Source organism: Haliaeetus albicilla, chromosome 9, assembly GCF_947461875.1.
Source record: "Haliaeetus albicilla chromosome 9, bHalAlb1.1, whole genome shotgun sequence".
In the NCBI taxonomy this organism is placed as follows: domain Eukaryota; kingdom Metazoa; phylum Chordata; class Aves; order Accipitriformes; family Accipitridae; genus Haliaeetus; species Haliaeetus albicilla.
This window is the reverse complement of record NC_091491.1, coordinates 42,811,353-42,827,874: the sequence shown is the minus strand read 5'-3', so window position 1 is coordinate 42,827,874 and position 16,522 is coordinate 42,811,353. Positions and strand designations below refer to the sequence as shown.

At 43.1% G+C, this 16,522-nt stretch overlaps 1 protein-coding gene across 3 annotated transcripts in view; it reads right to left on the bottom strand.

The window, feature by feature from the left end:
- Positions 1-16,522, bottom strand: part of PLCH1 (phospholipase C eta 1) — an 86,602-nt gene that overhangs the window by 62,919 nt on the left and 7,161 nt on the right. For all 3 annotated transcript variants that reach the window (XM_069792925.1, XM_069792932.1, XM_069792926.1), the window contains exon 2: positions 9,173-9,290. In XM_069792925.1, the coding sequence (XP_069649026.1) occupies positions 9,173-9,251 (79 nt within the window). In that variant the 5' untranslated portion in view covers positions 9,252-9,290. The remainder of the gene's footprint in view (positions 1-9,172; positions 9,291-16,522) is intronic.

The window sequence follows — 16,522 nt, the reverse complement described above, 5'->3', positions numbered from 1 at the left end:
TAAGACAGCAGTACATATTTTCAACAGCCGCCACTGTTTCATAGGTATCGCACAATCACAAGCTTTGGCAGGAAACCTAACAGACTCACTTGTATGTCTGGTTTTCCTGCCCACATTTTCTGCCCGATAAGCCCTTCCTTGGAAGACACTTTCCAATAACTTGCATGCTTAAAAGTCTGTTTTTTTCAACTTTTTAAGCTGGTTTCAAGAAACACGTGAACCATCCTCCAAGCCTCATCACACCAACAGCTTTTGACAATCTCAGCTATAAAAGCACTAAAATTCATTTAAAAGATGTTCATTGACTCAAAATCCATCTCCCCCAGGCTAATATTATTTTCCAGTCGTCTTAATTTGTGGTTCAAAAAAAGTTCTGTCATTAAACCACTGGAATTATTTTGAGATAAGACAGCAAGTACCTCCAGGTACAAAGCAGACAGTGTCAAAGAACTATCCTGGTCATTTCATAAAAAAGGGGATTTAAAGATTTCTTGTAATATCTGCAAACTGTAATTCTTCTCTTCTATGCACATAGTTACAGATATGTTTTCATTTAAAATACACCGTAGTTCAGCTCACAGCTTCTGGCTGAGATGGGGGAAAATGTGGCCTGTTTTATACCAAAAGCAATGCCAGAGGGACAAAACGGTGCTGGCTTGTCTCAGGGTATAATTGCCAAACCAACGCCAATATTTTTAGCTCCCTGGAAGAAAAGATACATTAAACCTGCCACCCAGGCACTCCCAGCTCATCTGTGCAAGGGAATAGCCCACGGGATAACCAGCAGATATTCCCACAGCAAAACAGATGACCAACAGGACAGACAGCTGCAGGAATCGCTGCTCAGGCCTCTCCTCCCTAGGCAGCTCACATCTGTTAGGCTACAAAACCAGCTAAAAAGTCCCTTGAAAAGCACAGAAGATACCCGTACGCCACGTAAACCTGAACCAGTAATTCCTGGGCAAAAATCCTGCCTCATGCTTGCTGCTATAGGTTGGCCAGGATGCGGAGAGGCCACACAAGCTCAGGCAGAGGCCCCCTTGGCAGGGCTGAGCGGCTGTGGTCCAACGTACCTGCCGGAGAATCGGCTGCCATGCACCCCTGCCCGAGACACGGGGGATGGCCTTCCCTCCCCACAGCCTGGCAGCATCTGAACCTGCCCGTGGCACCAGGCAGCAGCCACATCCCCATTCATAATTAAAGAAAATGTATTACCAAAAGCACCAGCCTTTGCTGAATTGCCAAAAATGGAAGCCCAATTTTTGAACACTAAAACCCATACCTCACAAGGCTTAGATTACTGGACAGAGGCACAACAGTGCAAGTTCTACTGCAAAATAGTCATTTTCCAATAAGTGAGAATATGATTTAATGAATAGTTTTGAAATTACAGCATCAGAAGAATATTAATTTTCTGGCTCATCGGTTTTTCCTTTTTCACTGTCAAAATAGCTGGAAACTGGTACAAAGACTAATTCTGCTAAAGAGCAAGAAAAGCTGATTAGAGAACTTCTACTTCTTACAGTAAATAGATCATGAAATAAGAAGATAACATCTTCATATTCATCACCCAAATTTAATCTTAGACCTAAAACTGTAATACAACCTCCTAGTGAAAAGTCAGCTATCAATGAATAAAACTGTATTAGCTGCATGAAAAACTTGTCATTTTTATCAGATTAAAGCTTTTATCAACTCTACTCATTTGTCATTAATGAAGACACATTTCTTCGAGAAGCTGACAAATATACAAAGATGGAAGGGGAAGAACACTTTGCATTAGAACTCAACTGCCTGATACACCCGCTCAAGACCAATCCCACACATTAAACTCCTCCTTTCCCCAAAGGATGCATCTAGTGATAGACACAGTGTTCTTAAAGGTAGTTACACATTCAACAAAGCACGAAGACACAGTTTCTTCAGGCATTTTTAGGCACCTTTTCAAGCTACGTGAACTTTAATAAATTCTTTAATGCCCTTCCTGCATGTACATTTTCAGTTACATCTGGTTGTCTCAAGGAATGAATTATGGATATTTTGCTACATAAATCAGAATATAAACCAAAATATAAATTACTGCACTATTAACTTGTCCTGCTTTCCCAAGCATCATTATAAAACTTAAATGGAAGCTGACTATTAAGATATAAGCTTGAATTCTGCAGTCTACATCTGGCATCTTTAGCACTGTAGCCTCAAGCGCAGGGCTTGCATGAGGCTTCAGCAGAGCTAATTATAAAGCATTGCCCACCAGCAAACATTAAGCCTAATGTACACGTGCAATTCGGCAAAGATTTAATATTGTTCTCCCAAAGCTCTTGTGCTCTAATAACCAAAATAGACCATTTTACTGTACAAAAAGTAAAACATAATGCATTTTATGTTCCCATTCATTGGGCACAAAAGTTCAAGATCATTGAAGCAAAAAAATCCTACAAGAACTTGCACAAAAGCTCAGCTTGTCAGACTGAAATGAATGGAAAAACACTGCAATAACACCTGCCATAAGCAATCTCTTGTGAAGCTGTCCAAAACTGGTTGTGTAACAGCAGTAGGCGTTCATCTAATAAAGGCGGTGCACAATTGCATCCCTTACATTTGGGAAATCTTTGAGATGATCTCTCAAAATAAGCAATTGCTTTGGACTAAGTTTCCCTCCCTCCCTCAACTTGGGATGTATAGAAGTAGGTGATTTGGAAGAACCTTTTGAAGGATGAGCTGGATATTCCTGAAACAAGAGACTATGAGCAGATGCAGGAATCCAGATCAGCAGTCAGCAATTTCCCCTGCATGTTCGCTGGTGGCTGGGACAGCCAGCTCACTGCACGCTGTCAGATGGCAAAATAATTACGGAAAAATATTGTTTGCTTAGTGCCAGCACAAGACAAATGTTTGAGTGGTCTACCTCAAAGTGCCATGTGAAGTAGTGGAAGTACCGATATCCAGGGCAGCACTGTACCAAAGCTGCGCTGCAGTGGCTCAGCACCTCAATATTGAAGTCTAGAATGAAGTTCCCATTCTTGCCACCTACCCTTTCCCAGGGGCAGAAGAAAATGTTGTCACCACAACGTTCTCAACCCCTTTCTTCAGTAAGACGTTAGGAGGCAGACATTCAAAGCTACCAAAACTCCTAACATGACTTAAATACCTACCTACCTTACAGGCTTGGCCCTCGGTTCAGTACATCCAGTCAATGGTCTTTCAAAGGCGAAGTAATCGAGCAACCAAACCTGCACCATCCATTACAGTCTGAATGTGGCGAGGTTGCACAGAATTACCGTTTCCCTTCAAGCAGAAGGTTTACACCAGCCAACATAAATTTTGGAGTTAATTCCCACAGATGGTCACAAGCCTGAGTGAATGCCAAAAAACTTTAGAAAAAAAACCTTATCAGATGTAAAGTAAATAAATGCAATTATCTAGATGCAGCTTCTAGCTAAGGAAGTACTTATGTTGCTGACCGGCAGGCACTGGGAGCACGTGCCACAGGAAGGGTTATTACGTACACACTGGAGTTTTTTATACCCTTTATACTTTTAGCCCCAAACATCTGCTAGCAAAGTAGATGGATGTTTGGTCTGACAACACAGCCACTCCAACATTGTTATTGCCAGCAAACAAACAAAATATGATCCACATTTACAGCTTGAAAACCCTGAGAAAATTAAAAAAAAAAAATCTTTTTCCAAGCCTAGAGGCATGATGTACTTTGTATTTTGGCACTGTTTGCAACAGGAAGGCAAAGAAAGTGGGTTCATCAAGTCCTCAAGGCTATTCCGAACATTATAATTGCCTATCTGCTCTATTCTACAGAAACTACTAAAATAGCTTAAACCCAGATCTGTCTTCAGTTTGTTATTCTCTGTGTGCACATACAGTGCTGTATCTCGCTGTTACTGAAGAAAACTGACATTTTTGCTTCTAGGCAGATAAGACTCCCTAGAGTACAAGGCACAGCAGCAACCTCCACACTTCTGTAACCAAAAATTTCAGACATAAACAAATAAGAATTTTAATATCCTGCAAACGCAACTATTAGCGGCTTTTCCCAATAAAATTATGAGAAATCCTTAGGCAATTTTGATGCATAGAGTACTTCAGCATTACACGTATGAATGTTCACTCATTACTCAAAGACAACCCATTAAAGCCCTGTGGAAAGGCACACGGTTACGTATCAATACTTTTTCTTGCCTAACACGCGAGTGTCTCAAACCATCATTATAGTGTGGTAGAGAGCAGCCTGATCTCTGTACAGTAACATTTTCCAGAATGGAAGGGAAACACTACTGTTCTTATTTTCTCTTCACTGGACACAAGAATTGAATTGGGACCACTTAAATAGTTCTCCAGCCTTGTATTCACATTAGTCAATATATTACTTGCTACTAATTACATTTACAACTTCAGAGCAAGAGTATAGATAGGATGCTTCAACAATTTTTCCAAAACTACCAATCTCCACAAAGTACATTAGTTTCTCCTGTGTCTATTTATATACTCATGGGCAATTTTCAATTTGCTTTTGTTCCAACTTTCCCCATCAGTTCAAATAAGCCTTTTCTTCCCTGAGCTCTCCCTTCGCAATGCATTCATAGTCAGCAGTCACATCCCCTCTCAGTCTTTGATTTTCCAAGCTAACAAACCAGACTCATCTCGTCTCCACTTCTGTAGTCCTTTTCTCTGCCTGTTCCCAAGCTCCCCTTGCTCAAGTACTGCTGACCAGAACTGCATTAGGCTGGGCCTCACAGCACTAACACCTTCATCTTAATCCACAACACTCAAAATTGCATCTGCCTTCAACAAATGCATCACACAAGCAAGGTACTGTCCTCCTGTTGCCCTGTCTTATATGCTTTGTCCTACACCACCTCCTCGCTTGCAGCTGATGGTCTCCCACATTGGAGCGGAAGCATTCGCTGCTTGTCTTCCAAGTGAGGTTTTGACATTCACACAGAAGCACCACGCACTCCAACAGGTTATACCTGCAGGGCTGCAGTCTCATTTGGGTGTTTCTACTCTAAGATGGGGTTTTGGGTTTTTTTCCTTTGGTTGTTTTTTTGGTGGGTTGTTTTGGCGGTTTGGAGGGTTTTTTTGTTGTTGGTTGGTTTGGGGTTTTGGGCTGGGTATTGGGTTTTTTGGGAGGTTTTTTTCTGTTTGTTGCGGGGGGGGAGGGTGTTGTTTGTTTGGTTTACCACAAAACAAGATGTTTAAACTACTCCAAATAAACACAGAGCTTCAGCATTCTTATTTACGCTGTCCACAAGAGTTTCTTGCATTTAAACACCTCAGCTGGAGGTGAACAAATGGAATACCATCTATTTAGGTTCTTAAAGCAACACAGGTCCCAGAAGGGTAAAAAAGAAATGCCAGAGATGAACACAGTTGAGTAGCAAAGTTCATACTGTGTGCTTCTGTAGACAATTCCAGTCCTGAAGTCTCTATGGAGAAAGATGTTCCTATGCTTTTTAAGAACCCCAACTGATGCAGTGGGATATTTTTATCTGGCTGGCTTGCACCTGAGGTGTAACAGTTCTTCCAGATTACAGGTTCAATTACAGATAATAACCGTGCCGCTGTAATGTAACCTTCCAGACAAGCCTGATACAACTGAATTGGTCCATTGCTCTGAACGAAAGAGTGCAGTTTAGATAATAAGAGCAAGGCTGAATTAACGTGACATCCTACCAATAGTGGCCAAGTCCCTATTAACACAGGTCTGGAAAGAGGTGGAGAGGCCAGAAGATAAAATTAGAAACTAAGAGAGACAATTAATTACAATTATGGAAACGCAATGTAAACAAAAGGTTTGTATTTCTGAGAGAACTTAAGAAGAAAAGATAATTGGCTTTAAGTAACTGACTCTAGTAAGTACGAACAGCTACTTTCAGAACTGCTGGGACAAAATCAGCCATTTGCTAAACATGTCACAGCTTCTTTCTGTTTAATGATTACAGAATATTAGCATTCATAAATGCAGAAATATAAGCTAATCAATGGCTCTGTGTGCTTTCTCCCTTATGAGCCATGCTTTCAATGTCAGAATATGAAACTATAATAGTAATAACTACAAAAAAATAATGAAAACACTGTGTAAATTAGATTGAATAGACACTAGACCTGGACACATACAACAAAAACACTGAGATGTCAACAAATCACAAGGGGTTGGATCGCAGTACCTTCCCTGCTAACAGACAGTACCCTTCCCACATAAGAGTTCATATTAGATTTTCTTTCCTAATTTCCCAGCAGTGTAAAAAAGTTTTAAACAATTACAATTTCCTTATGTCTACTGGAGAAAATATGGTCTCAGACACAGGTAAGTCCCAATTTAGTTGCTTGGCATTCGCTTAGTCACACAAAGCCCAAAGTTCACTGCTCAGTCCAAGCTGCTAAGGAGGATGGGTCAATCTTAACTGCAAGGCTGCCATCAGGAACGGGGGCAAGCACCCAGCCCGCTCACGCCCACCCATCCCGCTGGCCTTTGTCAGGACCTACAGGATCAGAAGGCTCACTGGAAAAAAGCAAATCTCTAAAAAGCTTCATCAACCCTTTTATCTATCAGTGAGCCTTTTATCAGCACAATCCCATAGGAAACCAACTTCTCTCAAGCATCAGGAGCAACATGCTAATTCCTGAGGACACGCACACGTCTCCTTACATCATGCTGTTGGGAACTGCCACCTCTGTCACTGTCCAGCAGGGACTTCAGCTCCCTCCATATACTCAGAGTGAAAGTAACTGTCACTGCAGTGTCTTGCGTAGGTTGAAGAGACAAATGGGAAGCCCTGAAGGATTCTGTCGGGAAAAATAATTAATCTTGTCTGGTCATGAATGAAAGACAAATAAATTAAGCCATAGAATCTTTCTGGTCTAGAATTCCTGCTAATTATGTCTTCTACTTTAGACAATTATCACTTTAAAGACCCATCACTCAATAGCCGTTCATGGATTACTGGACTTTGTGCTAATGGATCATTATCCAGCCTTCATGCCATTAGCAGAATAAAGACATCGTCCTGCTCTACAATAAAATACCACCTCAAGTCACACAGTATGGACCAGACTTTTCTTTCACTTGGTCTGGAATAGCAAAACTGCAAATACACATCCAAAACTGTAGCTGCTCCAGTTACACACTCATGATGGAGCGCAGACTGTTGCCTGGAGAGAAGTATGATTAACGGGCATTTACCAAAACACTGCAATAGTGCTCAGACTCGGAGAAGTGGGACCTGGGTGAAGACACCTGGGAGACAACTCTCTCCTTTCACAATGTCAGAGCGAACTCAGAAGGAACATGATCCCACTAAAATCAGTGAGACCACATGAGTGGCCTGATAAATCCCAGGAACGAATCTCAGTTTCATTTGAGAAGCAGAACAGTTGTGCCTGGAGATGACAGGTTCACCAATGACGGATTTGTGAACCATCTTCCCTGTAATGCATGCCCCAAATGTAGCACACAGATGAATTAATGTGACAATGGTGCTGTCAGACTGACTTACAGAAAAGTTATTAACATTATTCTGGTGTCCCAAATAGAACTAGCAGTGCCTATGGGCAAGAAAAAAAGCAGTACAGAGGAAAATGGTGTTATCTCTGAATAGGCGTTTGTTAAGACGATGCACAAATTGACACATGCTTAATTCTCCTACTAAACCATTAGCTTCATCAATGGTGACATAACCACAGTGACAAAAATGCAGATACAGTTTGGTTTACAGGGGGATGCATCATAATTCTATGCACTGCAAACTTCCTGAGCTTCCTGACAAACACACAGGGAAAATGGAGATGTAGGTTCTCTAGGGAAAAAAGATTACCTTTGCTTTTGAAAAAAAATGAGTATTCCTATCTTTAATTTATAGGTATTCCACACTACTGTTATTAATAGTGCCATAAATCTGCCCTAAAGTGACAGTTTTTCATCACTGACCTCAAAGGGAGTAAGGAATACAAAATTTGGGCTTCTCGGAAACAGCATTAGCAAGTCACTCCCCCAGTAGGACAGGTAGGGGTCCAGCTGTCTTATTAGACTAGACCTGCAGAAGTCTGTTCCAGGCAGGGAGGGCTTGTGAGTCCTGGTGGTCCCTTACCCACTGCAGGAGCACGGGCTGGGCTCAGCACTGTTCCTTAGCATGTGCCCAAGGGTAAAGCTACCCAGCAAAGGGAAAAAAAACCTGCACGGGGAATGCATGTGCTCTCTAGTTAGGTTGGTATATCAAGTTTTAAAGCATACAAAGAGAGGACCCGAAAATGAAGTCTGTTATATCAAAATGTCTTCAGAGTATTTCCCAACTTTGCTATTGGAAGGATACTTCAACAACTGAACGATCACAGCATGTAATCTGTAATGGCAAGAGACTAGGATGCGAGGGGTTGATAGGGAACTAGAGATGACTATTAGGCAACCATTTTGCGCAAACGTCTGATCAATACTTGGAAGCCAAGCCATTCCTGACACTTTCAATTCCTCCTCACTAGGAGCACAAAGGACGCATACCTGCAGATTTCATGGAAGCAGTTCTAGAAATGCCTCAGGAGGAAACGTTTAAGTGTAAGACAGCGCCAGACCACGTGAACACAATTAATCCATTTCGCTCCAGAACACAATCGCCGTCTACACCCAAGGCAACTCTACCCACTGCCCATGCTCCAACTGCCGCTCTTCTCCAGGCTTTAACGCTTTAGTTAGAGCTGGAGCTAAGTTTCCCAGCCCGGAGCACCTGCCTGTCGGTGGCCTCACCCAGAGGGGAAGGGAGGAAGCGCAGTCCTAAACCAAACGGTGGGGAGGAGGAGGAGAAGGGGCGGGGGGGGGGGAGCCCGGCGCCCAGCCCCGGCAGCGAGGCGGGGGGGCGGCGGTCCCGGAGCGCCCCCTGGCGCGCCCGCGCGGCGGCGGCCAGCCCGCGTCCGCCCCCCCCCCCCGCCCCGCACTAAGGCGGCGGTGGGGGGGTGCGGCAGTCCCGGGGACCCCCCTTTGCACCCGCTTTGGGGCGCAGCACGGTAAAGGGACGGCGGAAGCGAGGCTGGTGCAGCACCCATTGCTAATTGACCCCGAGCGGAGCGTTACCAACAAGAGACACATACACGGCTCGGAAAATTAACCGGCATCTGGCAGTAGGAAACGCGAGAAGCCAAAAATACAAGATAACTTGTAACTTACCATGAAATACACCGTTGTCCACCAAGAAGTGCCTGCAGTACTGCAGACAGCTTTTCTTATCCAGACTCCAGTAACTCATTGTAAGATGACCTTCTGCTTACCATCAAAGACAGCGACCCTACAAAGTGAAACAGGATATGGATAATTATGAGTTAATTTACAAGAAATGCATAACTACTGTAAGCACTACAAGAGTATTTATTTGTGCCCTTTATGCAAAATAGTTCATTGGCTTCCTACAAAGCATTACAACAAGAGTAGTCCTTCAATCTCCAGACATGCCTGTCTCCAAGGATGTACAGGCAAAGGGTGCAGGTGGATCGCTTGGACAGAGCTAGAGACGGACTGTCACCGATGCTTACAACTACCGAGCTGAAGGCTGCTGAAGCAAGCCCACCCTACCCGGCAGTCGCTGCACCCACGACGGGCGCCTGTTGTTACAGTCAACCCCCACAGCCCCTGCAGGCTATTGCGGGGGCCATGGAGAGATGATCAATTTAATCTATTTAACGATGCTGTCCCATATTTAACAAGCTACGGACACATCAGACAACACCACAAAACTATAAATCGTCCACCAAGGGAAGGTTATTTAAAAAAAAAAAAAAAAAGTGAATCAAAGGTAATTTCCTCCTGATCTTGAGACCACAGAGCAGCGTTATGTGGACGCAGAGCCCCCTGAGCACTCCCCCTGCACCAGCACACCCCTGCCCTCAGCAGGCATTCACCTGTGGGAGCTCGAGACAAACTCTCCTGAGGACAGACAGTTTGAGCAGCAGCACTTAGGTCAGCTACGCAAAATGCGTGTCCTCCGGCCCTAAGGGATCCCAGCTTCGCACAGGGAAGAGATGATCTCAACTCAGAGCACCAATGCTACCCAGTGCTGAAGCACAGGATAAATCATCAATCTGCTTTACCATCTTTTCTGCTTCGCCTACCTCCGTTACGCCCCCATTACACAGCTAACCACCAACGGGACCAAACAGAACGAGTGGGAGCAATACCCTTCCTGGCAAATGCCACCAGCCGAGGACACCCCAGAGCACAACCAGAGCACCTGGGAGCCTGAACACTCCCCCTCGATGGCTGCCTGAACCAAGCATCCTTATCAGCAGGCAGAAGCCCACGTTGCTGCACAGGAGGAAAATTGGGATTCACCTCTGAACCACTGCACTCTTTTTAGGGGCAGACTGCAGAGAACTTCCCCTGAGACAACAGCAGCCAGGCAGCAACCCTTCCCTGCACAGGTCCGTGCTGGCCCCTGCCTTCCCTGCTCACTCGCCTGCCAGAGCTGAGGCTCCCAGCACTGTCACAGGGTAAGTTCTGCCTTTAATGCCAGCAGCACCAGAGACAAGCCCATCAAAGTATTCACGGGTAATTTGCCACAGATGCTGTCACCAGTAAGTGCTGGGAGTGGAGAGCAGTCTTTTTGGAAACAGGCCCCAGAGCTCTGCTAGGCCAAGCCCCTGACCGCCAATTTTTCTTGGATCCAGCCAATAATATTTATAAACCAGTTAAAATGGAAATGCACAGCAAGCCAGTGCAAAACAAAGACCAGCCAAGTGAGGGGAACGCGAGTGGCTGAAGCCAATCGCTGACAATGAGGTGAGAAACAACCCCCCTTCAGCCCCGGGAGTGTTTCCATCACAGCCACGGGCTGTTCCACTGCTGCAATCCGGGACAATGGGAACAATCGGAACAATTATTTTCAGAGACCTAAACAGTAGAAGTTAACTCATTAATAAGCTGGTGGTTATAACTCAAGACAAGGCTGTATTTGTTTGAGTCATTTCACTGAACTTTCATTCAAAGAATTTCAGCCTTTTGTTTTGCAAGTTGGACCTTGCAAAAATCCATCCCACCCAGCAGGACTTACTATGCAGTTATGGTTACAGCCAAACAAACGAGCATTTCATATTTCTTTGATATTTGTTGCTGGAAAAAACCCAAACAAAAACCAAAAAAACCACGGACTCCTTGATCTCCTGTTCTGACACCAGATCCTTTCACCGGATCCTCCTTCTCCCTTTGCTATTTTATCAAGTTCAAGACTCTTGTTTCAGCAATCCAGATACCCCTTCCTGTTACAAGCCCACTTTGGTCTCCCATTTTACCACCCTCCCACCTTCACTCTGGTCAACCCAGCTGGTTTCTCGCCCACACTTGGCACAAACAACTCCAACTGTCTTTATCCAAGCAAACCACTAGCAGGATGTAAGGACACTGCTGTTCAAGCCTCCTCATAAAACTACTGCCAGGGGGGCTTAGTAACAAATCCCCCCCCCCCCAAATGAAATACCAGCACGCTGTAAATGCCTGGACTGCAGCTCTGCTGAGGAACACAGATCCATTTTGCTCAACTGATTTCAAAACAAAAAGGAACACAAGTAATCTTAAATCATAGCCAACAGGACTCATATTACCCTTAATGACCAATTCAGCTACAATTATTTCCTGGGACCTAAACACTGTACTCAGCTATAAGGGAACAGAAGAACCTGGAGAATTTTTCCCCTTCCCCACGCATCAGTGCGATGAATGCTGTCTCCTGCAGCAGTGAAGGTGAAGCAGCTGATTGTGAAGAGCCCAGAAATATCTGCCATTCCTGGTCCATGCGGAAACAACCCCAGGCACACTTCTATTGCAGTCCCCTGCAACGGCTGAGCAGACCTCCTCTCCCCCACCACTTCTGTCAGTCCCCCTCAACTGATTCACCTCACAAATCCAGGAAAAAAGGCAGGCTGTTTCTGGAGGGCTGAATGAGCTCAGAGGAGGTTCAACAGCATTGGTACTGTGAAGGTGCAGCAGTATCCTGCAACCTGGAGGCAAGGCAGAGGGGACCCAGCTTCCCCCTCTCCTGCCAGCGAGCTGTTGGATCAGATGGGCACTCATGGCCAGGGGTGCTCCACTCTGCAAGGTGGCAAGGTTTTCTTCTGCGGGAGAAGCAGCTAGCATTGGGGCTGAAGCCAAAAACTTGGTGAAAAAGTGTCAAGTGATGTTTATGTTTACTTGTACTGTTGATCAGAGACTGATAGGCAAATACTAATCTGATATCTACAATGGTTCTGTTGCAGGTTTGTGAGGAGGCTGTTGCTGCAGATGTCAGATTTGCCTCTCCACTGTTGTCTGTGTGAGAAGAGATGGTCTGAATGATCCACTGCAGGTGTGAGCCAAAAATGCCTGTTTCTGTTTTGCTCTATCTTAAAACTATCGCAGTCTCCATTACAGTACGTGTTTTGGGTATGGCCCATGTATTGTTTACACTAAAGGCATATTTTACTAATATTTGGAACGCCAAGCAGTAATACCCACTACCTCTGCCAGACTTCGTCTTCTACATTTCTTGGACTTTTGCCCTTGCCAGCCATGAGCTTTCATTATAGCTTGCCATAACTAGGGCCACTCTTCTAGCGTTAATTAGTAAGGCACAAGCTGTTAGTTACTTTTAAAGTGTAGGAACAATTCTACCATCATGGTCCAGCCTACTGCCAGGCTTTTTGCTTTAGGCTATAAAAATACAAGTGACACCATGTTTTAATTAAGAAAATCGTATCAAATATTCGTCACTAAGAATTTACACAAAATAAAAAGAGATCTTATCTCCTGCTCAGCTCCCACATAGAACTCGTATCATAGGGGAGATTTATAGGGGAAATGTTGCTATCAATATATATATGCAGTGCCTCTGAAAGAAAGCCTTCAGCCCACTCCCCTCCCTTCCATGGTTCATGCCAATACAATACTCCTTTGTTCTTGCACAAAGGGTTCTCCCACACCATGGTGGCCCCTTAGAACAAAGGTTCTCCCTGGCACGTCAGGGATGAAGGCAGAATCTCAAAGTGGCTGCATGAGCTGATACAAATATCCTGTAAGAAAACCTTCCTAAGACATACCAGCAGTTATTTGGATGGCCCTCAAAGTTATTTGCTTTCTCTGTTACAGAGCTCTGGGAAAGCCCAGCCAAGATCATGCCTTACTGTATTGTACAAAAAAAAAAACCCCAAAAACCAAAAAAACAACCAACCAAAAAAACAACCAACCACACACTTTGGAACAAATACCATCATTTCAAATGAACATGCATTTAGGAACTTAGCTGTACACAAATTTGCACCATTTCAACAACAATAACATAGTACAAAAAAGAACATCCTGTTTACGTCATAGACCAGAATGTTATACAGGCTATACCTGTACAACTTATTTTATACACGTAGAATAAGCTATACGAGTAAAAAGTGCCAGTAAGCATATAATTACCTTTAAATAGGAAAGGACTGTACCACCAAAACTATTTTGCAAAAAGTTACCTATATCCTGAACAGATACAAATCTGAGTTCAAAATTAGTTTGTGTAGTTACTTGATAACGCAACCAATTCAGAAAGAGAGTTGAAAACACTCCTAACTTTTCTGCTCTGCAGGTTTCTCAGCTTAGGGGTATCACTCTTTCACAACAGGCAAAATTCCTGCAGGTTCAGCCCTGAGCCTGGCACATTCATTCCAAGAGGTAAAGCAATTAGTGCTTCACTACCTAAGCAAAGAGATGTTACTCCAGCGTGTCAAGAACCCCTCTACTTTATATCTGGATAAATTGTATTAACATGTAAGTTGAGCAAAGCAGTCCATTACATGGGTCTGCAGAAACACAGGAACTTGAAGAAACTGTATCTTCTATTTTAGCTGATTAATTTCCATTAAACATGTGTCAGCTGTGTTATTTTAGTACTTTGAGTACTGTGTTCCGTAAGAGATTTCCAAAGAGGAGAGCTATGATTAGTTCTACTGAACCATACTTTACAAAAGAGTTATTAATGGAAGTAAACCGATTTTCCTTAAAGAAGTTTGATACAAAAAACTAAGTAAAACTTATGTATTCATGTGTGTATGCATGCATATATATATATCTATCTGTGTAGATATAGATGGATGAGATGAACAAATACGATTTTTTTTGTAATCAAGATAGTGGGTAAACTCACAAGGAAAGTTTTGTTATATGCATTCTTTAGGAAATTATTTTATTATAAAAGTTGTAGAGAGGAACGTATAAGATATTTCTGAATTTAGCAGAGGATACCTATGCTCTGCCTAGGTTGTGATAGATGCTTGTTATTACAAGAGGCTTAACACCAAGAACATAACACCTGACACCCCCTGGTCTCACTGTATTCTGCAGTTTCCCCTGTTGGAAAGAAAAACCCCATGCTTTACCAAGTTGTGCAGAGAAGCGGGATGCCCATTCCAGGGAATCATAATGCATTATGCCAGCAGCTGGAGGGTGAGCAGCACTTGAACAAAACACATTCTCAGCTCAGGCTGACTGTTATGGTTAGCACTGAACTATTTTAGAAAGTAGCAGCATAATCTAAATATTTATCTGCACTAATTAACATTTAACCTGGACACTGTGCAGGTCCCAAATGTGAAGAGGGTATTAAGCACATATCCATTTAGCACCAGACAGGAACTCCTCTGAGTCCAGTGCACAGCTCTCTTGAGAACGCTCAGACTAATTGGTAGTTAAGTGTGCGGTATACAGGGTGGAGAGATTGCTAATCTCACTTTTTCTCAGCTGCCTGCTCCCCTTCTTGTTTCTGAAGCACTTCAACAGATAACAGTATTAGGTCAATCAGATACTATGAATCGTTCCTAGTAACAGGACAGATACTGCGGTTCACCAGCACTTCCCTCCGACAAAACCACCGCTCCAGTTTCAGAGCTCCCTGTTCCAGTATCTACCCAGTGAACACATTTTGAAAGTATGATTTATAAAAAGTGTATTCCTCTCCTTAGCACAAAATGGCGTATGGTAAAAACAAATATTTTGTAAAAAGTTCTACCAAAGTTTTTTGGTTTTTTTGTTTGGGGTTGGGGGGGGTGGGGTGGTTTTTTTTTTTAAAGAAGCACATGTGCCTGGCAATTCTGTTTTCAAAAGAAAAGAAAGTCCAGAAAACACTGAATATTCAGAAGGCTCCAGATTTTGGAAGCTTGCACCTGTTTCAGATACCGGTTAATGATCAATTTTACAGCAAAAAACAGTTCAGAGATACTGGACACTACAACTGACATAAAGGAAAAGTAAAATAAAGAAAAAAAATAAATAGGTTGGAAATGAGACAAGCAACATAGAGTCAAGCAAAGGACACACTAAGTGTGTGACTGGAAATAATACTGTATTAGCTCCAGATATGGCCAGAGAGCACTCTTATAAGCATTAGAGACATCTGTATGGGAGGGCAGAAAGACCATCTGGCTGGCACTAAGTAGCAGGAATATACTGTCCAGAGAAACACTGGTCTTTAATCTGGCAGCTGTGATTGTGGTGAGGGCACTCAGAATCTCTGCTGACTGCCATCACGTGCATCCAGTTAGCTTCCAGTTATTGCAAACACAAAAAATAAATACCAAATCACAGTACAAATACTACTTTGAACTTTTCTTGGAGAATACTGAGGTAGTATTCAAAAGGTAAGCAATTTAGCTTCACAACAGATCTACTTGTCTTATTAGACCAGAGGTAGGTTAACCGATTTACCTTAAGTTTGAGGCTAAGCAAAAGGTTCACTTACACACCTCAGGAACAGAATGAGGACTGCCTTGGTCTTTCTGTACAACCTCTTCGACAAAGAAACGTTCCAGGTCAACCTCTACATCATTCCTAGAGATGCCATCAGCACTCAGCAGCTTGGCAAACACATTGCAGTGAAAATCAGAGAAGAGGAGACACTTACCCTAGAAAGTCCTCTCAATAGTCCAAGGGCTCAGCCCTTTGTTATGCTAATATTACAGAATAACAGATATTGAAGAGAGACAGTGAAGTCATTTGCAATTCTGTTTACACCACAACCAGGAAAATTTATGCTCTCAACAACTTTCTTTCCCTGGAGCATGTTAAAATATGCTGCAGGATTTCTCCTAGGTCACTTTATCAGTAGTCACGAACAGGAACTTCTTTCCAGGCTTTATACATTAGAAAAAGAGCTGCTGTTTCCAGTCCATGTTCTTACTTTCTAAAGAAAGTATCAACAAACCTTCTGGTGGAACAACCTTCAAGCTTTCAGAGACCAGCTGCTGCACAACATGGACTGTATTTTTTTAAAACAATATCCACAAAACAAAGTAGCCACTGGATGAAAAGCTTAGCCATAGTTAGACCTGAAATCCAAATCTGAAGAGATTATAAAATCCTAATATGACAATATTTCATGGGGCATACACCCATCTGCAGTCTTGGGCTTCTTACTTCACTAAGCCACTAACAGTCACCCAAATATTGCTAAGCATTTAAGCTGGTCTGAATTCATGCAGATTTAGATTTAACTGTCACATAAACCCAGGCTCTAAGGGT